At 31.6% G+C, this 25,718-nt stretch overlaps 2 protein-coding genes across 4 annotated transcripts; one reads left to right on the top strand and one right to left on the bottom strand.

The window, feature by feature from the left end:
* Positions 1 to 5,087: 5,087 nt before the first annotated feature.
* Positions 5,088 to 6,407, top strand: LOC130670565 (putative ankyrin repeat protein RF_0381). Its single transcript, XM_057473981.1, has one exon. The coding sequence runs from the start codon at positions 5,088 to 5,090 to the stop codon at positions 6,405 to 6,407; it is 1,320 nt and encodes a 439-aa protein (XP_057329964.1).
* A 1,422-nt stretch (positions 6,408 to 7,829) lies between these two features.
* On the bottom strand, positions 7,830 to 23,409 carry LOC130669235 (maternal protein tudor-like). Of its 3 annotated transcripts, XM_057471978.1 has the most exons (10): positions 23,003 to 23,409; positions 22,275 to 22,924; positions 20,608 to 21,681; positions 20,082 to 20,528; positions 16,663 to 18,707; positions 16,562 to 16,603; positions 16,243 to 16,427; positions 14,542 to 14,709; positions 13,066 to 13,223; positions 7,830 to 12,995 (listed from the first exon to the last, which is right to left on the bottom strand). In XM_057471978.1, the coding sequence occupies exons 2-10, from the start codon at positions 22,871 to 22,873 to the stop codon at positions 8,684 to 8,686; spliced, it is 9,030 nt and encodes a 3,009-aa protein (XP_057327961.1). In that variant the 5' UTR covers positions 22,874 to 22,924; positions 23,003 to 23,409; the 3' UTR covers positions 7,830 to 8,683. The 3 variants fall into 3 exon arrangements, with proteins under 3 accessions (XP_057327961.1, XP_057327963.1, XP_057327962.1); XM_057471980.1 differs by lacking the exon at positions 14,542 to 14,709; XM_057471979.1 differs by lacking the exon at positions 16,562 to 16,603.
* Between the last annotated feature and the right edge of the window lie 2,309 nt (positions 23,410 to 25,718).

Below are 25,718 nucleotides of genomic sequence, written 5' to 3'. Positions count from 1 at the left end.
AACTTCGGGCTTTTCCGTTTTTGACGACAATTGTCACAAATTGTATACAAATTAATTTGTATACAACTTAAGCCCTACCGATCAAGCTCAATTTCTCACAGCTTCAAGATATTGACAAGCCGCGTCGAATGACACCTTAAAGTTCAAAATCGGTTCATCCGTTCAAAAGATACAGGTATTTACATTAGGGTGTGTCATAACAAAATGATTTTTTTTTTTTCAAGGTCTCATAGTCTCAAAAGTTTCTTTGGGACCTAAAAAAAATCCTCCTAAAGAATCAGCTCGATATTTCGAAAATTGGACTGGCGGTTTACAAGTTCATTTTCCCATTTAAAATACGTGTAAAAAATTTTTTTTTTAGTTTTTCAAGGAAAAATCAGAGAAAAAAATTTTTATTCCAATTTCGAATTTCACATCCTCATAGGAAATTAAATTCCCTACAAATAGGCATGCTCGAAACTACAAAATAAAAAAAGTTACAAGCCCCCACAGTTCAAAAAAAAATTAATTTTTTTTTATGTATAATTATTATTTTTACTTTTTTGTTAATGATTGGTGGTATTTTTTTCTTCTGATTTTAATTTGCAATCTTCTATATACAATCTTCAACAAAATTTTCAAATTTTAAACGTTTTAGTACCTAATTTAACCGCTACAAAACATTATAATAAAAAAATCTATTTTATCCAGTGATTGACACAAATAATACAAAAAAAAAGTTAATCGTCACAGTTTTAAATTATTTTATAAATATTTCCTGCACAAAAATAGCTTTTATATGGGAGATTGAAAATCAAAGTTAGAAGAAAAAAATACCACCAATTAATAACAAAAAAGTAAAAACAATAATTATACATAAAAAAAAAATTATATTTTTTTAACTTTGGGGGCTTGTAACTTTTTTTATATTGTAGTTAGAAGCATGACTATTCAAGACAACTTTGGAGGGAATTTAATTTCCTATAAGGTTGTAATATTTAAAATTGGAAAAAAAATTTTTTCTTTGATTTTTCCTCGAAAAACTAAAAAAAAATTTTTTTACATCTATTTTAAATGGGAAAATGAACTTGTAAACCGCCAGCTTAATTTTCGAGATATCGAGCTGATTCTTTAGGAGGACTTTTTTTTTAGGTCCCAAAGAAACTTTTGAGAGTATGTGACCTTGAAAAAAAAAAAAAATCATTTTGTTTTGCCACACCTTAATTTACATACGTACGTACATACATACATACATACACTCGGAAATCATCTTGAAATTAGTCAGAAAAGCTTCCTAGGACCTCAAAACGTCGACATATCTGATGAAAATTCGATTTTCGTAAATCGGACCGAAACCAATAACTTCCCGAATTTTTGAAAATTTACAATTTTCATAGCGGGAAGTTAAATAAAAATTCTAGTTTGGTATGAAAAATAAATTTTTAATACATAAGTTATTTTTAATAAACTCGTAGTTCATAAGTCGTAATTTAAAAATGTAATTATTAATTTGATTTATTTATTTATAATAAATATATGAATATTGTATATATCAAAAATAAATTACTTTGTATTTTTAATTTTGTGTAATTGTAACATTTTAATATTTAATTATTTATAATTTTAATTACTATTATTTATTTATTTATTTAATTCGAATTTTTGGAATTGTTTTTTTTTTTTTATTTTTTCTTCGTTGTTCTCTAAGTATTTTAAAACAAAATAAGGAAAGTAAAAGTAGAAACAATAAATAGAAAAAAAGAATAATTGAATTTTCATTTCAAACATCACTTTTAAATAAATATTCAAAACTTTTATTAGTAAAATTTTAAATATAAATTGCAACGGATGTAGTATAAGTTAATAAATAATAATTAGCGATAGAGAGTACACACAAAAAAAAAAATTCTTGACTGAAGGTAAATATTCTTGATTAAAGAAAATTTTTTTGGAGACCTAAATTTTCTCAGATAAAGTAGAAATCTTCTCCAATCAAGACGAATTCTCTTGGCTCAAGAAAATCTTGACTTGGTTCCCGAAAACGTTTGTCTTCAAAAATATTTTCTTGACTCAAGATATCTGTTTTTTCTGTGTAATCATAAGTTTAAAGTTTCATTTATAATAATTAATTATAAATTAAAGTCTCCATTGACGATTGATTTTTTTTTAAATAACAATTAAGAACGAGCTTGCTGATTACAAAGAAGATTCTAAAACAGGTAAGTGCGAAGTCATATTAACAATCAAGCGTTCAGCTACATCTGCTTTTATTGCCTGCATTGGAACTTGAAGGTTCAGTCGCGGAATTACCTTCCCTTTGAATTTGATGTGATTCATTTTAGTGTCAAGTTCATTATTGGCGGCACACATTAGGGCTGAGGTAGAAATTTACCATTGAAATTGTTTTCAGAATACCTTCATGTTTTGAATATGGATTATCGTAATGACAGTTATATATAATTGTACCATAGTGCAATATTTATATTGAATGACCCGCATTTTCATAGTAGTCATTAGTAAATAATTTTGTTTATGCTTTTCTATAACAAAGAATCGTCAATAATGAGTCATAAGTTATTTAAATTTTAAGAGTAGACAGATCATTAGATAGCTATAGAAAGTTAATGAGAGATAGACTGGATAATTATAATAGTTGAGACTATGGCGATTATATACTGTCCACAGTCGAGACATTCCAATGGGAATTCCGCATTGTTAAGGGGGCAATTAATTTTAGTAGAAGAAAACAATTTTGAGGGCAACTTAAGAACTTTTAATGTCTCTTACAGTTCATGTATTACATAGTCCGTTCAATGTATCTGTATACAAAACATTAATATAATAAAACTGAAAAATTTATTAATTAGTAAAGCTTTTCAGATAAAAAAATCGGTCTGTCGGTTAACCCTGCGGGCCAGCCCCAAAACTTCCCGCTGTTTTTGAGCTCGTTGAGCTCGAAAACATTATTGTGGATACATTTTCGAGCTCGAAAATACTTTTGTATGCCATTGTTTTCTAAAAAAACATTTTTTAGCATTTCTATCTCCCACGATATCTCGCGAACGAATTAACCGATTTTGATGGTTGAGGCGGCAATCGACGCGTTTTATTAAGTTCTAGAGCTGATTAGATTTTAAAATCGAATGATTCAATTTTTCTGTAGATATCTGGAAAAAAACGTTTTTCACTATTTTTTTAATCAACGATATCTCGTAAACGAATTGACCGATTAAGACGGTTGAGGTGGCAATCGACGTGTTTTATTGAGGTCTTGAGCTGATAAAATTTTGGGAATGATTGGTTTTGTCGTTTCGACGATATTTGCAAAAAACCGTTTCCTACTGTTTCTTTCGTCGACGATATCTTTTGAACGGATTATCTGATTGAGACGTTCTTGGTGGCAATCGAAAGCTTTTATCGAGTTCTAGAGCTGATTAGATTTTGGAATTGATCGATCCAACAGTTTTCACAATATCCAAAAAAAACGAAAAAAAAAATTTTTTTTTTTTCGTATTTCTTAAATATCTCAGAGTTTATTTGACTAAATGGTCTAAAATTTTTTTGAAAATCTAAGTTCAGAAAATATCTTTCGAATGCCACAAGAACCATCTAAATCGGTTCATTCATCAAAAAGATATGAGAGGTTTACATCCACACACACACACACACACACACACACATACATACATACATACAGCCATCGCTCTGAAAATGTCAGAAGAGCATCCTAGCACCTTCAAATGTCGACATATGATAAAAACCCGGTTTTTGAAAATCGGGGTGAAACCAATAACTTCCCGAATTTTTTGAAAATCGTCGATTTTCTCAGCGGGAAGTTAATAAAATAATAACCGAGTTTAGTGGATTTCTGAAAGGGTCCATTTTACCCCGAATTGAAATTTCTTATTTTTTGAGCATATTGATTACGAACACATGGCAGAAAACTTGAAAATTTAAAAGGGGTCAAAAAAGCAAATATTATAACTGAATCGTTTATTTGAGAACGCCCATAAGTTATGTTTTTCACGAAATTAGGTTTTTGGCATTTTTGGGTTCTTTGGATGTACCTCCGTAGAAATCAATCAAAATATGCATCAAATCAGCGTTTAAAAAGAAATTAACGGGGTAAAAGCAATTTCATTTAATTAAGAAACCCCATAAGTCAATGACTCAAATAATCATATGCAGTTTTAGTTTTACAGAAATAATTTTTTTTTTTTTTAATTTAAAATTTGCGCTTTTTCGGGACATTAATTTCAAATGTTGTTTCATTGTTGATTTCTATATGACTAATTAAAATGTTTAAATTAATTGTAATTTTTGTAATTTCTGAGTTTCAGAGTTCAAATACATATTTAATATTCCATTTTATCAGTGTAATAAATGATTTGAGTGAAAATATTAAAAAAAACAATGATTTCACAACTTTTTTTCCGTTTGGTTGAGAAACCCCATAAGTCAATCAACTTTAAATAATTTTTTTGAGTAGTTTCAATTAAAAAAAATAAATTTTTCTTGTTGGAGTCTTTTCCAGAGATGCTAAAATTATTGTATTCAATTATTTAATTATTATTTTAATGTCAAGTTTCTCCAAAAAATCATTTTTGAGTTTCCTGAAAAATTTTGTTTTCTTGACTTATGGAGTTTATCTAATATACGACTCAACTTTTTTTTAGGGCCCATTTTACCTCAAATTTAAGGATTTTTAATTTTCAACAATCGTGGCTATTGAAACCAAAATCAAGGATCCCCCCCTCCCCTCTTGGAGCCCCAATACCTCAGTATTTCTTTAAAAACTCTCTCTTGCCCCTTCCTCCCCGAATTATGACCATGGATATTTAAGAGTGGGGGAAAATAGTAATTATTTGGAGCGTAAGGGTCGAAGGTACCATAGACACCATCATTCAAAACCGTTTTTGATCTTGAGACGATCAGTCACACAGTCAATCTCGTCTTAAAACTACAAACGTAAAATCAGTGATCGTTAATAATTTAACTTGAAGTTATTACAAAGTGAACAGTGACTCTAACAGTACAGTGCTAAAGTTCGCTACCTTAAAAGTTAATTATTTAAAAGTCACCAATTATTAATTAAATCACTCATTATAATGGAAATAATCAGTTTGAGGCTTCATAACAACAAATACGTTAACGACTTGATCGACCAAGAAGACGTCGAAGATATCAATGCAGTGTATCCAGTCATGGGTGGTTTTACGCTGCTTCATATAGCAGCTTTCATAAATCATCAAAGATTGGTGGTTGATCTGCTCCGCCAAAAAGCTGATGTGAATTTAAAAAGTCGATACTGGGGTACAGCTCTTCATATTGCTATTATAATGGAGAACCTGGTTATAATTGAAAGTCTAATCAACTATGGAGCAGACGTTAATACTCAACTAATTGCTGACTCTGGTTTGATCCATTTCCGGTATGGTGATTGGCAAAATGATGAAGAAGTTCCTGAGTTTTTATCAAAAGGAGAAAATGTTGTGAGTAAGATGTTGAAAACTTATGATTTTTGTTTTGGCAAATCACCGTTACAAATCGCTGTTGATCGAGGAAATGAAAAAATGGTAGAGTTACTTTTGGAAAATAATGCTGATCCGAACCTGAATACTTATAATTTTGAAACACCACTAGTCTGTGCTATTAATAAAGGAAATTTGTCAATCATAAAGCTTCTTCTGGCATACGGTGCGGATGTTAATAGTGTAACTGGTTATTCAGAAGAAAGTGCTCTACATATTGCTGTCCACTCCGGAAACCGAGAAGCAGTAGAATTGATTTTAAACCATAGTATGGTTGATGTAAATATAGTGACAGTGTTTAACCAGTCAGCACTTCATTACGCATTTATCGCGCCCGACGATAATATCATAAGACAACTTCTTGATGCTGGTGTTGATATCAATATAAAAAACAAAAAGTGTCAAACAGCATTTGCTTCAAGACTTATTTATTCACAAAAAGTTAAAGACACGATTGCTGAACATATTGCTAAACTCAGTGCGGCGGATTTTAATGTTGGTAAACAAAATTTAGCAGTCGTCGATATTAGCAGTGAAAAATTTTGTGAATTGCGTGATCGGTGCCTAAGTGAAATTGGAGAAATGAAGAAAACATTTATTGGGACGAGTAATGTTACATTTTATAATGTTTTATGTAATAAATGTGAACACAAATTAGCTTTAAGTTTAAAGCATGTGAGTGATAGTACGATTTTAAATTTTAACATTCAATCTCTTTTTCCACTATACGGTGGAATGATTACGTATCGTTTAAGAAAAGCATTAGGACGGAAAAAATTGTTATCCAATGCTATTAGTTTAACTGATGATATTTTCGATGCAGTCCAACTTCCAAATACTTTTACGAGGGGTATTTTAAAGTTATTAACTAATAGAGATTTGGAAAAATTACAATGAAATATTTAAAGGAATATTTTTAATTAATATTATTAAGTTTGTAACATTTGGAAACATTTTTATGGGTGTAGTGTTCATAAGTAAAATTAACAAGTTTGTGATGTTCATTAGTAGTAATGTAAAATAATTACTTATTTATTTTTTTCATTTTTAATACATATATTATGTACATGACATAAATGTTTTACTCATCTTATAAGTATGTAATTAAATCGATTAAGTTGTATTTTTATTAATTATATTTTTTTTAAGTTCTTCGATACAAAAGAAGTAAAGTCATTGTAAATTAAAAAAAAAATTCTTGTTTGGTATGAAAAATCAATATTTAATACATCAGTTATTTTTAATAAACTCGTAGTTCATAAGTCGTAATTTTTAATTGTAATTATTAATTTAATTTATTTATGTATATTAAATATATGAATATTGTATAGATCAAAAATAAATTACTTTGTATTTTTAATTTTGCGTAATTGTCACAATTTATTTTAATACTTAATTATTTATAATTTTAATCACTATTATTTATTTATTTATTTAATTCGAATTTTTGCAATTGTTTTTAAAAATTTTTTTTTCGTTCTCTAAGTATTTTAAAATAAAATAAGTAAAGTAAAAGTAAAGTCATTAAAAAGAAACAAAGAATAATTAAATTTTCATTTCAAGTTAATAATTAGTAATTAGCGATAGAAAGTAATCATAAGTTTAAAGTTTCATTTATAACAATTATTTATTAATTAAAGTCTCCATTGACGATTGATTTTTTTTTAAAATAACAATTAAGAACGAGCTTGCTGATCACAAAGAAGATTCTAAGACAGGTATGTGCGAAGTCATATTAACAATCCAGCATTCAGCTACATCCGCTTTTATTGCCTGCATTGGAACTTAAAGTTTTAGTGTCAGCGTCAGTCAGAAATAAGTAAATTTAAGACCAACATTTAGCGTAAGCGTTAATTGTCATTTGCAATTTATAATTAAGCAGAAACTATAAATACTATTTATTATTCCAACTTCTCTCGACTGACTGTAGATCTTGAAACTTTGAATTTCGATGCTGTTATCATGAACAGTATTTTAAATAATTTAATTTTATAAAATTCAAAACAAAATATCGAGCATGAAATATAATTATTTTCATAAAATTAAATTATTTATTAGTCTTACGATTCAACTGCAATTAAAATAGAAGAATTTTTATCTCAAATTTTTTCTGCCACGATATAAATTATTAGAATCCATGATACATATCAAATATCAATAACAAAAATTAGCTATAAAATAACTTATACTTGAGAGTTAAAAAGACGAATGATAAATCCCGAGCCTGAAAGAATAAAATTATAATTAAGTAAAATTGGAATGGTTAATAAATAAATAATCAAATTATTTTATCAAATTTTTTTTATTATAAAAATTATATTTGAGCTGCGTAACTATACATCAAATCGGAAGTTCAAAAAAAGCTTAATTTTAAATTATTAACATTATAAATTTATAAATTTTTAGTAACTATATTTTTTTATTTACTTATAATTGTTATTTAACAATTAATTTTTTTTCTTGCTTTAGATCCTTATCAAATTTATCGTGTATTCAATTATCAAATAGAACCATTCTAGGTCATAGTCTAATGCTTACATTTTTAAATATTTTATTTTAACCATATCACGATAATATATGAAATTATTAATAATTAATTTAATAAAAAATATACTTTACATAAACTAACATTAAATATTATAAATCTGAGTAACCAAAAGAAATAATATTTAATTTAAATAATAATTAAAAAAGAAAAATCAATTATCCATCTTAATTATTAAATTAAATTTGAGATTTTTATTCTATCAAATTTCTTCTTATCAACGGAAATAAATAATCTCTTGATAATTTAATGAAATAAAGTTATTTGCTCCAGGCACTTTTGCAAAAAAAAAAATAAATAAAGAAAAGTATTTAAATAAACAATAATAAAAATACAAAAAGTAATTAATATATTAATTCAGTATCTTTGGAAAATTAATAACGTGGCACATAATAATAATTATTAATTTCCTCTTAAAATTGAGAAAAAAACGAACAGAAATGTTAATTAAAATATAATTAATTATCGATTATCGTCCAAAGTTTCTGGATATAGAAACGACTAATGACTGATTGAAGTGGTACTGAATTTAAATATCTATAAATATTTATTACTATGAGTGTAAATTATTACGATATTACTAATCGCCTTTTAAAAAATTTTAAGAACATTTCTAAATATTTTAAACTTAAAGAACTTGATCAGCTTCTGGATCAAGATCAATCCCTTTGTTGATGCATCCTGGCACTATTTTGTCTTCGTGTGGCGTCGAGCTGCGCCGTCCATATCTGGGCAGTTCTCTCATTGGTGATGGCGGTACTGAATAAGAAGGAGAGACTTGTTCTTTATCATTCGCCTCTTTCTCTTTGACTAAACAATCAGACGACTCAATTACTGCGTCATGTTGCGGCGTTAGTTCCTCATTGACAATCGATTTGTTCATCGGCTGTGACTCTGAACCGACTCGCAGAATTTCATGTTCAATTATAACACAGTCTTGCTCTTCAACCACAGCATCAGTTGTGATTTCAGCCGGAGATATTTTTTCCACAATAATAACTGAGTCCTGTTCTACAACAAAAGTATCAGTCGCCGTATCAGTAGGAGTTATTGTTTCTTCAGCATTAATGGTCTCTTGTCTGTCGACTACATCATCAGTTGCCTCTTCAGCTGGAGTTAATTTCTCTCCAGTAACTTCCTGTTCTATAACTAAAACTTCAACTATTTCAGGCGAGGCAACTTTGTCTTCAATAATAACCGAGTCTTGTTCGACAATCACAGCATCAGTCAAATCACTTGGAACATTTTTTTCTTCAGTAATTACTGACACTTCTTTCTCAACAATCGCACCGGAAGCTACATCAGCTGGAGTGATTTCATCTTCAATAATAATCGAATCTTGCTTGTCGACAAAAGCATCAGACGTGAGTTCAGCTTGAGGAATTTCATCTTCGGTGATAGTTGACTGTTCCTCCACAGTGACTTCAGAAGATGATATATCAATAGGTGCATTTACTGACTCGATTATTGATTTATCTGGTAGAACAGGTGGAGTAACAATTTGGGAAATTTTATTCAATTTATCATCGACTGTCAACTCAGATAAATTACGCACGACTTCTATTATTGTTTCTTCTCCGGTAGTGATGTCTACGGACTCATTACTGGCTGTTGGGAACTTCGATATATTTTCTGTTACTATCCAAGTGTTTTCAGTGATCAGAGTATCGCTGGTAGCAGAAAAGTAATCAGCTGCATCAGATTCCACAGAGTGTTTCAGTGTACTGTTGACTATTTCTGATACTTTATTATTTCCAAATGGATTGTCATCATTTGAATTGTCTGAATTCGTAAGCACATCAACACCAGACGTATTACTTGACATAGTTTCTTCATGGGATTTTTCATACGTGTGTGAGTCGAATTCTTTTTCAATTTTAATATTTACATGCATTGATTGCTTTTCATTTTCATTTTCATTCAATTTGCAATCAACACTTTCAACATTTTCGTTTACTACTTTTTCAACAGTAGGTTCTGATACTGGCACTGATACTGGAATAGGTTTTTGGTCTTCAGTTTTGTCGGCCTCTTTGCTCGCACACAGCGGAGCTAGAATTTCCACAACATCTTGCCCGTCAAGTTTCAAACTTACGTAGGTTGGATCTTGACCATCGAGTTCTTTACATTCAAACATCGTCTGTCCTTCTGCTGTCAGCTCAATGAACTTTTCGCAGGCTTCCAGAGACCAGCATTCAACACCATCTGGGATTTCCAATGCACAATATTTAGCTAGTGGAGGAATGACAGCCAAGTCTTCTGGCAGCACACGAACTTCAGTTGTCAAAGACGAGTTACCGTAATCAATAAAAATAACTTCGGTCTCTGTAGCAGGATCTTGATGAGTCTGAACTTTAGCTCGGTACCACTGATCATCTTCTGGAAATTTAGCAGCACAAATTACTCCTATTTCATTAAGCGAACCCAGAGGTAAATAATTATCTGCGTCACTGAGACGTATGGCCATTGATTCAAGCTCAGTTATTTTATTTTCCGCTTGGATCCAAAATTCCGAAGGCGAAATAACGTGACTTATCATAACATTTGGAGTAGTTTCTTCACCTAGTGGAGACAGTCTTTCTTCAATCACAGGTACTGATTTATTACAATACTGATTCAATTTTTCAGCAACGTCTTCGTCACCCAGAAGAAGCTGCACTGTTGATATATCATCAGCTTCATCGATAATATTCATTTTAAATTCAGTCAGTCCATTATCAACGAGTTTTATGAACTCTTGATAAGCTTCACAAGGCCACTGTTCAACATTTCCTGGTGAAGCTAGACGACAGTGTCGTGATAACGGTGCTAGAGTTTTTAAATCATCAGGTAGATCACGGAGTTCTGCTGTCACCGCAGTGTTTCCATAGTCGATATAAATAACTTGGGTTCCTGAACTGCCGTGTGACAAAACTCGGGCACGATACCAAGCAGAATCTTCAGGAAACTGAGCGGCGCACAGCAATCCTTCATCAATATTTTCGATCGGTGAATATTCATCAGCAGTCTTCAATCTCTCTGCCATTACATCTAAATCTGTCGTGTGTTTTTGCTCTTGAATATAAAAATCATACGGAGCGTTAGCATGGCTGACAAATACTCTATTTTCTGTACTGTCTGTTTGAGGTCCAGATTCAGTCAATTTTTCTACCGGGGAACTTTTTTCACAAAGTTTTTCAAGTGAGTTGATAATATCTTCTCCATCTAGTGTAAGTTTTACTGTCGAAGTTTCACCTTCTTCGAGTACATCCAAGAAAAATATTGTCGCTCCATCATCAGCCAGTTTAGTAAACTCCTGGCAGGCAGCATCAGACCATTTTTCAACTCCTTGTGGTAGCGGTAAGCGGCACTTGCGTGACAACGGTGGTATTGCGCTGACATCATCAGGAATTTCACGAATTTCAGTTGACACTGCAGAGTTACCATAGTCAATATAGAAAACATTTGTTCCCATTTTGCCATGAGAAATAATTCGTGCGCGATACCAAGAATTGTCATCGGGAAATTTAGCAACGCAAAGTTCTCCTGGTTTTACTTGAGTTATTTTAGGAAACATGTCGGCTACGATAAAACGATCTGCGATGCATTCTAAGTCAGCGACAGACTTCTCTTCTTGTATCCAAAATTCATCAGGAGAATTGATGTGACAGATGAAAGTTGACCGTGGATCGAGTACATTTTCAACCAATTCATCGATGACATCTTCGTGGGCTTGGATCTGTTTCGCTAAATTTTCATCAACCAGCATCTTGGTAATGCTGCCATGATCATCAATAAGATCAACGCGCTTTGAATTACCATCGGCAATTACAACTGCAGTTAAATTATTGTTTTCTAAAGTCTTGTCTGCGAAAGAAGCTATTGCGCTTTCATTCCAGTCCTCGCAATCGATGGGAATTAAATCCAACCGGCATTTGGTGGCGTAGCATTTTATTGACAACATTGAATCCGGAAGCTGTTTTATTCTTGTCATGTCGAGTAGTATATCTGTGTTGCCGTAGTCGATGTACCGAACAGTAACCATCTCCGCGTCAGCTACAATCACTTCCGCTCGGTTCCACAGAGAATTTTCAGTATCGAGAGCAGCGCAAATGAGATTGTCTTCAGGAACGCCCTCTATTGGTAGATAATTTGGAGCATCTTCTTGTAATTTTTTTTCCAGCTGCTCAATAGCAGGCAAATCGTTTGCTCTTTGAATCCAAAACTGCGTTGGATTTTCTACATGCGCGACAACAACTTTGTACCTGCCTCCAACAATTAGATCTTCTGGTTCATCAGCGACATCTGATACCGGGATTTCGTTGCTGACTACTGCTGCTTGTGAATTGTCTTGATCTATGAAACCTAATTCACGTAATTGATCCTCCAGTTGTTCACCTGACTGTGAGCTCAATGACACAGTCCACTTGTTGTTCGCATTCAATTGCAGTGTTGCGATGAACGATTTGTTTAATAAATGACATTTCAAAATTTCTTGTTCTTTTATTCCTCCGACGACATTGAACTTCAATCTCACTTCAAGAGCCAGCTGAGAAGGCTTAAAGAATTTTGGTTCTAACTCTTTCAAACGATTGTAAGGAATTGCTTCAGTATTTCCATAGTCTACGTAACGTACCAATGCACCGGAATCTGTTTTGCTGACAATTTTAGCCCGATACCAATTCATGTCTACACTCTGGGCGGCGCACAATTTATCAATTTCGATATTCAGTAATTGTCCAGACCTTGAGTAGTATTCGTAAAGTTCATCGAGAAGTACGGCATCGGTGTCTGCGTTAAGTCTCTTTAACCAAAGACTTTTTGAATTATTTACATGAGAAACGATAACTCGATGCTGGTGGAAAAATATTGGCATTGGGCACAATGGACTGATGCTTTCTTCTGCTTCATTCTGCAGACTTATTTTTTTGCCACTGTCGTTGAATACTTCAACAACAAGCCTGCAAAAATAAAAAATAAGTTACTACATGTGGAAAATAATTTAAAAAATTAAATATTGCGAATAATTACCTGTTATCATTAACGCTGTCGACACGGATAATTACTTCGGAGTTCTCGATTAAATTTCTGAGATTTTCGTCATCAGTTGGAGAGGAAACGACATTTTTCAAACTACACTCTACTGATTGCTTTTGCATGGCTGAGAGTTCTCCGGGCAATGTCAGCATCTTTATAAGATGAAAAAATTAAAGATTAAATTTAATTAGTTAGTTAATTATTTTTAAAATATGTGATGTTTTAATGACTGATTTTTATTTGCGATTAATCTACGGCAAGTCTATATTTCTCGTTATATTAGTTGATCACATAATGTATGGTATTAGTAGTACACAATGTTGTTATAAAAGAAAAATATATATATGTATATATCTATTAGACTGATTCAAAAAAATCGAATTTTTTTTTCTCGAAACCCTTATTAAATATTCCCAAGGATGTCAGATAAGATGCCTGTTAAAAAATGAGCTTTTAATATTTATATCAGCAGGTGGCTTACCGCAATTTTTTATTTCCTATTTAAATAAGATGGGAAAAAAAATTTTAAGTTTGGAATTTTATGGCTCGGCAATGGCTCATTGTACAGATAAGCTCAGGATATAATTTCGTAGGGAAGTAAACGCTCTACCAAAAAAATCTATCATTTTTTATGGAGTCATCAGTTGTAAAGTTGTTGGAGCTCGAAGTCAAATTTATAGCGAATTTCGAGATCTTTTTACTTTTCCGCCGAAACTATTAGACTTATCATAAAATACCATAAGATCTTTTTTGTAGACGATTTTATTCCTTACAAATTATCTCTGATAAAGTTATTGGAAATTCCGCAGTGTTTTCTAGTGATTTTTTATTTTTATGTCAAGCTCTAAAAAAAAATGGTGTTCTGATCGATTTAAAGAGCTTGACATTCAAATGTAAATAACTAGAAAACAACGCGGAATTTAGAAAAACTTTATCAGAGATAATTTGTAAAAAATAAAATTGTCTACAAAAAAGATCCTGTGGCATTTTGTGATAAGTCTAATAGTTTCGCCGGAAAAGTGAAAAGATCTCGAAATTTACTATAAAATTGACTTTAAGCTCCAATAACTTTTCAACAGATGACTTCATAAAAAAATGATACTTTTTTTGTAGAGCGTTTAATTCCCTACGAAATTATATCTTGGGTTTATCTGTACAATGAGCCATTGCCGAGCCATAAAATTCCAAACTTCAAATTTTTTTACCCATGTTATTTAAATAGGAAATAAAAAATTGCGATGAGCCACCTGCTAATATTAATATTAAGAGCTCATCTTTTAACAGGCATCTTATGTCACATCTCTGCAAATATTTAATAGGGATTTTGAAAAAAAAAGAACTACTTGATTTTTTTGAATCTATTTTATACATATATATAATTCATAGCAAGACTGGATTCTATTATTTATTTAATCATTCACTAAATGATTTTTCATGGCAATAACAACAACCGGTTACGAAAAAACTCACGCAATTCAGTGGGACCACATCGATTTCTCCAGTATCAATGAACCTCACGTCATAATTTGTTGTTTGTGTAATTAAGTTTACAACAACAGCTCGTCTCCATCCTTTGTCTGTATAAACAAGACAACCCGCTCCAAGGCACACCTCGCGTGGCAACAGTTTTGGCATCACCTAACATTGCCATATTTTTTTTTATACTTGTATTATTATTTTTCATTCTTTACAGTCTCTAGTAGATTATAGTTAACAAGACTGTGAAGATTCTGCTACCACCTCTAGTGATTTCAGTGAATATTAGACACATATTTTTTTTTTTTTTTATTTACACAGAGATAAATGACCCAGTAATTTTCCGTGCCCGGTTTCAGACCTTTTACAAATTTTTTTAAAATTAAAAAAATGAACGTTACTCTAGTAGATATCGACAATTATTGTAAATAATCAATAACTTTTCATTACAATTACATCGAACTCCATTAATTCGGACAGTGGGTTTACGGAAGAGCGGAAATTTATTGGAATTGACGAGTTAACAAATGTCCTTTCTTTTTTAAAAAGTAAACTACTCGCATGCGCTCTTACATCTACATGAATGATAAATAGATAAATATACAGACACATACAAATGTATAGCATCCGGTAGAAGACAGTAATTCGTAGTGAGGGTCAAGATTGAGGAGAAGTTCCGAGATAATGGAATCCGAGTTAATGGAATTCGACTGTCCTAAAGAAAGGGTCCCATTTTATTCAAAATATTTTACTCTCTTTCAGTACAGAAATAATTAGCATTAAAAATTATAGAAGTGATTGGGTTCGAGGGAGACTTTTTTGTAACAACAAATTAAAATTGTTTATTTATTTTTAACAAATAAAACTAAGTAGAAATTAATTGCAAAATTTATATAAAACATCCGCAATTTAAAAAATGGCAAAAACTGGGCCACTAATCTCGCATAGTCATTATTATTATTTTTTTTTAATTAACAATCAGAAAATTATCATCAATTAGTTTGTCAAAAAGTTGTGAATTTGACATTAAAATTTTTAAATCGAAAGTTAATAAATAAATGAGTGAATAATTAATTATGAATATTTGAGGTGAAAATTTTGTTTAATTAATTAATTGTATTCTTACGATTGCAAGCTGTTGTTAATTAATCAGGTTTAATAGTCTATTAATTACCATACATCGTGCGATGCAACATCAGATCAACGAGCTTAATATTATTATTATTGATACGCGTCATTAACACTAAATTAAATTTTATTAATCATTAACACGAAAATTTTTTATGATCCTGAAGTCAACAGACAATTAACAATTTTAGGATTTTTTTCCTTCAACAAATCAAGTGCAAAAAAAAAACCAAAAATATGCACATGTAGAAAATTTTAAAAATTATAAGTGTAATTTTTTTTTTTAATCGTTTTTAGAAAAATCCAATAATTGTTAGACGTCAGCTAATTTCAGTATCATAATTTTGTTACTTATTAATTAAAATTATTTAACAGAGTTTTTTTTTAAACAGTGACTTGAAGAGTATTTAATTAAAATTCCATGCAAATCATTCAGGTATGTAAGTAAATGTTTACACAAATAAATTAAAACCAATCGCCATAAAACTTGCACTCGATAAATTAAAATATTAATCTAAAATATCAACATAAATTAAAAATAAAATATTTATTTGACAAATGTCTTACCTCTTGATTCTGATTAGCCATATAATCATTTATTATTTTCTCACTCGCTTCGGCAGATGGCAACTGAATGTAAAATTTGTTTACATTTTCCACTTTCGATACTTTAACCCTCAGTACTTGCCCGCGTAAATAGCTGATGTCTATTTGCGACAAATGATGACCACTGTCCGCATTCTCTTCTGGTTCTATAAAAAAAAAAAAATTCCCATCAATAAAAATGATTTGTAATTTTTAAAAAATATTAAACAAAAAATATCAATTGTAAAATAAATTTAAATTCAAAAACCGATGAATGAAAATTTGTTTGTTTAAAACGTACCTACTTCATCAATAGTTTCCAAATTAATGGAATCCACGATAGCTACATCAGTAATTATGACTATTAATTTAAATTTAAATATTAAAAGATTTAAATCTTACCATGGATTTCTTTGGTTAACGGAATGTCAGCACTCGGTGCACTAGGGAATTCCGCCAGTCCTTTCTTCACTAGAGTATCAGCTAAATCTATTCCGTTGTTCGTCATAGAAACCAAGTACTTGCCGTCGGTTACTTCATTGAAGCAGCATCGAAGCTGGTCGACGTTAAAGAGACGATCAATTTCATTGTGATCAGCATTAGACCAACCGGTTCCACCACGAGGTACGACATTTTTCAAGCAACAGAGCACAGCTTGCTTTGGCAGATCCATAAATTTTTCATCCACGCGAAATATTTCCCGGGATTTAACTGTCGCGGTGTTTCCAAAATCGACATAACGAACCTCATAATTACCGGACTTTACTTTAATAACTTCAGCGCGATAAAATGCACCATCATCAGCGAAAATAGCAATGACTGATGACCCAACGGCAATATTATCTTGAGCAGGCTGACGTCGAGCGTAAATTTTTTGTATTTCATTCATCATCGTCCGGAAGTCCTTCGACGTACGAAGAAGCTGGCAGTAAAAATTATCTGGATTTGTTAACCATGTGACAATAACATCTTCTTCAACAGATAAATTGATAACGGGTTCGCTCCACTTCCGGTCAAGTGGCGCATAATTTGTTGACGACACGTGAGTTGCTGGCTTGCTACCACGACTAGATCGATTTTTATTCTTAGCTACTTCTTTGGCTTGACTTAAATCAGCAGGATTGCAATAAGTCTCGTTAATATACGGCCCAACAGGTTCATTATTGACAACTTCACGGATAAGTACTTCGTAGACATCATTTTCTTGAGCAATAAATTCAGCTTCAAGTAATTTCATATCTGTGAGCGAGGTAAATTCATTAATTTCATTGGTGTCCCATGTGGTTTTTGATGCGCCAAGCAATTTACAGTTTATTGCTTGAACCGGTAGCTTAGCTAGATCTGCTTCAAGCTCTTTTATCTTATCAAAGCTTACAATCTCAATATTCCCGTAGTCTACGAATCTTACAGTCACTCCAGTTGATTCTACTGACTGAATTACAGCACGGTACCATTTAAAATCTTCAGAGTACTGTGCAATGCAGCTGACACCAACTTTAGCATTGGATTGAGGCAAATTATTGCCACCAGTCTCGTAAAGTTGGGCAATTTTATCCATAACAGGATCTAATTCTAGATTATCTGGTTTCAATTGCACGTGAAAATCTGTAGGACTATTTATGAAAACAACTTCGCAGTGTTTTATAGCACCAAGAGTAATATTGGGTGGGGTAATTTGCACTGATGATGATGGTGATGAATATTCATTTGAACCAACGGCTGCAGAAACTGGATCCCAAGTATCAATTTCACTTTTTTTATTCCTGTCATTGCGTTGATCATTGAATCTTTGATTATTTGGTTTAAATCGGGTGTTATCTGATGAATTGTGATTATTATAATCATTTGATCGATTGTTGTACTTGAAATTTCTGTCTGATTCATTTTCATTCTCGTTGCTGGTACTTCGAGCCCGATCTCGGCGACTTCCGCTGTTGACTCCGCTATTACCTCCTCTGCCACCTCTACTGTGGGAAGAGCCACCACGTGGTCCACCTCTGTCGGGTCTGCGACCACGTCTGCCGCTGCCTCTTGATGATGCGTTTGAATCTTTATCACTCCATGAAGTATCTCCGGCATTATTGCGATCGCGGTCGAATCTATCTCGACTTCCGGACGAATGAATTCTCCCGCGTCCGCCGCTACGATCTCTGCGATTGTTCACGTTGCCGTCATTGTCGAATCGGTCGTTTGTATCGTTTCTGTCATAACGAGGAGCAGATGACTCCTTGTTGAATCGTTCGTTTCGTGAATAATCTCGATTACTTCTGTCACAATGACCTGACCAGTCGCGACTGTTTGATTTTTGTTCTCGATTATTGTAACGTTTGTCTTCATTGTCGGCATTCTTCCAATTTTTCGCTCTGGCATTTTCGAATGACGAATTCTCGTGAGACTGCGGGTAAGAGTCGTTGTGATTTTTCGATGACCAGCTGTCACTCTCTTCACTGTTGACAAAAAATTTTATTTGTTTAGTTGAAAGTTTTAAAATAAAATTTAAAATTTTGTAATTAAATATCAAGGTAATTTTTTAGTGTGAGAAAATTTTAGTTTTTATTTCATAAAGCGAAATTTTTCTCGCGCCAAGAAATTATTTTTTTGAGTAGTAAGTAATTTTACGGAGGTAAACGATACAATGCAATTTAAATTTTAAATTGTATTGAGGTCTGAGTAAATGTCAATAGCAGCACCAGGTACAAATAACCGGAACTAATCTGTAGAGAGTCACCTACAAACCAATGACCCGTATTGTTAACTACAATTTTTTTGTGTACATTGGCTATCGTGCGGACCGGGCCACGTGCCAGGTATCTACCATTCATAATGCTCTCAAATCTCTTTGAGCTTTAGAAAAAGGTGCGATAGATAAATATTGATCTAATGAATCGTTTAGACTTATGTTTAATTATAAATAGTTTTGTTCCTTTTTATAGAGCGATAGGTTTTTTTTTATTTAGTAGGTTTAGTAATTCCACAAAGAAAAACTTTTTCACTGACATGAGAACTCTGGAATATTTTGAAGCAAGATCATTTACGACTGGTCCTTTATCTTGGGTAATAAAAGTTTGTACACAGCGATAGGATTATTTTTTAATCCAGTTATTGTTAAAGGTTTAAAATAAGTTTACTGCATGTAAATAATTAAAAAAAAAAGAACCCTTTGGATTTTCCCAAGACTCTGAACACATTTGTGCCACTTCTGTTTAGAATTACGTCTATAAATATATCAAAAAAAATTTCCGAACAGTATAATAAGTTTTATAACTTTCTTTAAATTTTTAAAATATTTCTAAAACATAATTTTTTAAATCCGAAAAGTCTGGAGCTTCTATGACATATTGAAGACTTTGAAATTAAAGGGAAAATACTTTTCGGGGTTTTCCCAAGATTTTTCACACATTTTGGGTCAGCGAACCCTTAAGGATTACATTTACAAACCTAAAAGAAAATGTGCCAAGCAACATAAAGATACTTTATTGCTCTTTTGTAGTCTTTAAAATTCTTTTAAACCAAATTTTTTTCTAATCCAAAAAATCTGGTTCCTCAGCAATACAATCGAGCATTTAGAATTAAAAAAAAAAATGGAATTTTTTTGTACGGCCAATCAAAATTTCAAAAAGTTCAAGCATCGATAATTAAAATTAAAAAAAAAAATCAAATTAATTCTATATTGTATGTGTACTTGACCCTACAATGAGTTCGATAAAAATCAATAATTGAAGTGCATAAAATAATATAAAAAAGTAAAAAAGTAATCAGTTGAAGTCTCTAATTAAATGTTTCTTTATAAAAATTTTTAAATAAAAAATAAAAAAAATTACCTTTTTTCCCGGTAACTTTTTTTCGAATTGTCAGTTACTTCTTTTTGATACTGAGTTGCAGGCTGGACTGGAGGCTGAGGTTGGACAGCTGGAGGCATACTGGGTAGATCAAGTGTACCATTTCTCAATTTAGCAGATATATTTGCAATTGGTTTGACGTTTGAATCATAGAGATCAACAACAATTCCTGATGACTTGACATCAAGAACGGTCATCACCAGTGGCTTATCCAGGACGTAAGCTTCAAATTTATCGTCAACTTCTGGTTTGTAAGGTACCGACTCAAAGCCATTCAGAACGCACTGAACAGCTTGAATCGGTATTTTTGTAATATCATCGCTACGTATTGAGCGGATGGCGTTGCAGGGAATCGTTTCATCATTACCATAATCAACGTAATGTACTGTCACTTGATTGTCAGCAACACTTATAACTTCCGCTCGATACCTAATGATACAATTAATTAATTAATAAATTTTAAATAAAGAAAATAACAAATTAATATAAATAATTAATGTAAAATTACCACTCAGAGTCAGCGCTACTGTGGGCTAAACATTTCAAGCCAGGTCTGATTGTCGACGCTTTAATTGGCGGCGCAATTTTAACGCATTCTATCAAATGATTAGACAAGGCCTCCATATCTAATACATTTTTAGCGAGTTGGACAAAAAATTTACTGCAAGCGTGAACGTAAGACACGTGGACATTTTCGCGTGTGCCGGCTGTCAAGCGAGGAGCTTCGGGAAATTTAATTGCAGAGTCCGGAAAAGCTTCGAGCAATAACTGCAAGACACTTTTGCCATCGATAAACAGATTACCGTAATGCATTAACGGTGAATCTTCACGCGGCATCACCACCAACGTTAATATTTTTCCCAGTACCAATTCTTTGAAATAATTTTTCATTTCTTTTGTTACGGTCAGCTCACGTACGCCGCTCAAAGTAAAAATTATAGACAATGCCTGCGGATTTGCATAATTTGGCGGTATTTCGAAAATACTTGAGTGCGGTAAAATTTCTTGATCACCGAAATCGCAGTACCAAACTTTAAGCTTAAGAGTATCAATAACAGTTGAGACAACTGCGCGACGTATAAGCTGTGTTTTTGTGTTGAGAGCAAGACAAGCAGCGCCGTGAATCGGTGGATCCTGCAGTGATTTCAACGGAAGAGTATTTATATTTCTCATCAAAGTCTCTAGCTCTTGAGCGCAGCTCTGCAGCTGCACGTTAAATTTCAACGGGCCGTCTTCAACATCTGACACAAGCACTTGATGTTTTGTGTCACGTTCCAAGTTACGCGACTTGAAGGCCGCTGAATCTTGGGTACGAGGTGATGTTGATGATGGTGGTCGCATTTGTTGAATGGTAGTTGGATACGGTCGTCGCCAATTTTCTTGGACCGGTTTATTGTTCACGATTGTTCGCGGCTGTCGCAATTTCATTGGATAATTATCGTTATTGTTATTAATCATTGGATGTGGTTCGCATGGTACCGGTGCCGGTGCTGGTGTAGGTGCAGGTGCTGGTCGATACATTACGCCCGGCTGTTGAAGTGGTTGCTGGTGTTGCTTAACTATAGGAGCATCATGAGGAGGCCTGGAATCAATTAATAAAGTAGTTATTAATTCAATTGTAACATATTAAATGTAAATATTATTTGGGTATAATTCAAGTCACATTCAATCTTTATCAGTAATTAATTTACTAGTGATATGGAACCAGCGTCTTCAAACCAGTAAATTAATTACCAAATTAAATACCCAAATTATATATACTGGTCAAAAAAAATATATGTTTTAACAAACATAAGGTAAAAGACCCAGTACCCGATCACTCATGTATGTTTATGTCTATATATACTAAACTTTTACTAAATATAGATATACAAATATATGGAATGATAGATGATCCTGAAGTTGGCAGACAATTAAAAATTTTTTGACTTTTTTTTTCCAACAATTTAATTTAAAAAAAAAATATGCACATGTAGAAAATTGAAAAAACTGTAGGCGCAATTTTTTTAAATATTTTTTTTTTTTTTTGTAATTTATCGTCTTTCAAAAATTGAAAAATTAGTAGACGTCGGCTACTTTCAATATTATAATAATCGAGTACTAGTTCCCTGATCGGGTCTTTTACCTTATATATTTTTAAACTATTGACAATAAAAAAATAAATAAAAGTCTTACCTAAGTGGCTGATTTGACGGCACCAATAAAGCCATTTGATTATTTACCAAAAACTCTGTGAAATCTTGACCGTTGTAATACAAAGTGAATATACGATGATTACCACAATCAATTATATCAACCGGAAACTCATTATATCTCAGCAAGTTGTTGATGTGATCAATAACAGTTCGATTCCACATGTTATTGAAAGGCATAACTGTGGTTACAGGAAAGTCCAACATCAGCGGCGGAATAGATTGCAATTTTAATCCCTCAGCGGTTCCATCGAGTAGTCGCATTTGCCCTACATGGACGTATTCGGTATTACCGTAGTCGATAAACTCCACATAAATTCTTGAATCCGGTTCAATTTTCAATACTTTAGCGCGGTAATAATTATCTTCATGATAAGCGCAACATATGCCCAGTTGAAAAGTTTTCGACGTTATCACGCCGATACCGCGATCGAAGCCTTCTTTCAAAAAGGATATAAGTCTCTCTACCTCACGTGCACTGTTACGGTCTATTTGACCGCAAATTTGTAGCCACTGTCCACTGGTACGTACATGTGTGACAAAAAAGTTCATTCGATCCCTTATTTGATTAACGTTCGTCATTTTTTTTTTTTTTTACCGTAGGTTAACAGTGAGCTTATACTGCATGAGTTGCTGAGAAATAACAATTGAAATTTTGTTATTTATAACAGTAATTAAAAAATAGTTTTAATAATAATTATTAACAATTACCTCTCGTCAGTAGCAACCTCTGATTAATATTCCGCAACGTAATAGCCACGCAGTACTTTCGTAAATATGTAGGTCTTTCATCCAAATATATTCTATCCTTTATTATTTTTTTTTTTCTTCAACTACTGTAATATAAATTCACATACACAAGAGCGGCTCTTGTTCAATTCTCAGAAAAAAACAATTCGATATTTATTTTTCGCTGTTGTTTTTTTTTTTAATTATTTTAAATCAACGTCACTGTTATCGCACTATTATCTTAACATTTGAACACTGTCTCCTTATATGAACGATGTCGATCTCAACTGAGCTGGTTGTTGCTCGAGCACGATGTTAAGGCGTCCATTGTTCAACGAGAATTAACGGAGGAATGTCGAGGTGTGTAAGATCAAGACTCAACCGAGTTGAGTTCTAGTCTAGAAGAGGATGACAAATATTTGACAGTTCACTCTGACTTACTGGTGCCGATACCCAAAGAGAGAGAACACGAGTCGAATGTGGCGCCGCATTTTTGCGCTCGATTTTAGGAGGGGGGAAAATAAATGTACGACACATACATACAGAAAGATGACATGTACGGGTACTATATATGTACTGTGCAACTAAACTAAATATTTTGATATGTTTTTATATATTACTCGGTGCGGCATTTCTTAGAAATTTCTACCGCTTTTTTTTTAGGTTCTTAATTCTTTTCCCATAGAAGTATGTGTGTGTACATGTGTATGTATGGGTAAACAAAAGAAAAACACGATAATGATAATAATGAATGCGTAATTTATTTTATAATTAAATTACGATGCTGGAAAAATTAGTAATTAAATAATTAGCAAAAATATTATGAGTGTGAATGTAGTAGACAGAGAATTTATGAATTTTAAATAAATAAATAAGTAAAAAAATGAAATTCAAAAAATGCGCGCAATTTTGAAATATTTAAATACGCATTTTAAAATTTTTATTCTTACATTTTATTTATTGTAGAAAATTTATGACAGTAGAAAAACAGAAGACGAAAATTATTCAAATTTTTAAATAAACATTTATTATTAATGAGTGTGAATGTAGCAGACATGTGACAGTTTATAAATTTTGAGTGAATAAATAAATAAATTCAAATAGTGAAATTTAAAAAAATTCGCGTAATGATTTTTTAATTATTTAGACGTTTTTTTTAATTTTTACTGGACTTACTTTTTATTTATTTATTTATTTATTCAAAAATTAAAAAATTGCCAACTGTTAGCTGCATTCAAACTCATTTATTATTATTATTATTATTATGAAAATGATTTAAAAAATGCACAGCAAAGATTTTTCTAAATATTTGTGCATATTTTTGAATTCAAAAATGTTTTTTTTTCAGTAATTTGAATTTATTAATAAAAAGTTTTAGTATCGATACAAATGTGAGCGTAAAAGCGGCAAAAATTCAACAAATTTAAAATTATAAACAAATAAATTGAACAATTTGAAAAATAAAAAATGCGCATACCGATTTTGAAATTCTATAACTTTGGATTTTTTATTAGGTTTACATTTTTTTGGTTTATTTTAAAATAATTTGTCCTTTCTTTGTGTAAATAATAAATTAATATTATGAATATTTAAGGCAATAAACTGTATGTATATATATAATACATATCAGTAACTTCATATATGCTGATTAATTTAATTTTAGTTTATAAATCTGTATTTCAGTATTAAATTACCAAACAGGAACGAATTAACGATAAGGGAGATTACAGATTATTAATAAAAGTCATGTTACTTATTTCTAGAAATTAACTGATAGTAAACTATCTTTAATTTATTTGTCATATAAAAATAACGTCTATCGGTTTTAATTTAAAGCTAGACCGTGAATAGTTAAAATAAAAAATAGTTAAAATTAAAATTTTCAATATGAATATTCATCATTACTAGTGAATCCACTATTATATTTGTCAGCCAATCATGTAAAAATTCTCACTGTTGATATATTTTAATAGCTTTGTTTATTTAAACAATTTTCTGATTGATTATGAGAACTAAACATTTGTCTTATGTTTAGAAAAAGAGTACAAATACAAATATTTTCTACATACTTGAGAAAAGATATGAAGAATTGAATATTGTTAATTTTTATGACGCGATAGGTTTTTTTTTTTATTTAGTAGGTTTAGTAATTCCACAGAGAAAAACTTTTTCACTGACATGAGAACTCTGGAATATTTTGAAGCAAGATCATTTACGACTGGTCCTTTATCTTGGGTAATAAAAGTTTGTACACCGCAATAGGATTATTTTTTAATCCAGTTATTGTTAAAGGTTTAAAATAAGTTTATTGCAAGTAAATAATTAAAAAAAAAAAGAACCCTTTGGATTTTCCCAAAACTCGGAACACATTTGTGCCACTTCTGTTTAGGATTAAGTCTATAAATATATCAAAAAAAATTTCCGAACAGTATAATAAGTTTTATAACTTTCTTTAAATTTTTAAAATATTTCTAAAGCATAATTTTTTAAATCCGAAAAGTCTGGAGCTTCTGTAACATATTGAAGACTTCGAAATTAAAGGGAAAATACTTTTCGGGGTTTTCCCAAGATTTTTCACACATTTTGGGTCAGCGAACCCTTAAGGATTACATTTACAAACCTAAAAGAAAATGTGCCAAGCAATATAAAGGTACTTTATTGCTCTTTTGTAGTTTTTAAAGTAATTTTAAACCAAATT

This window comes from Microplitis mediator, chromosome 6, assembly GCF_029852145.1.
Source record: "Microplitis mediator isolate UGA2020A chromosome 6, iyMicMedi2.1, whole genome shotgun sequence".
NCBI classification, from domain to species: domain Eukaryota; kingdom Metazoa; phylum Arthropoda; class Insecta; order Hymenoptera; family Braconidae; genus Microplitis; species Microplitis mediator.
The sequence above is the reverse complement of the archived record's forward strand: the minus strand, read 5'-3'. Positions and strand labels throughout refer to the sequence as shown.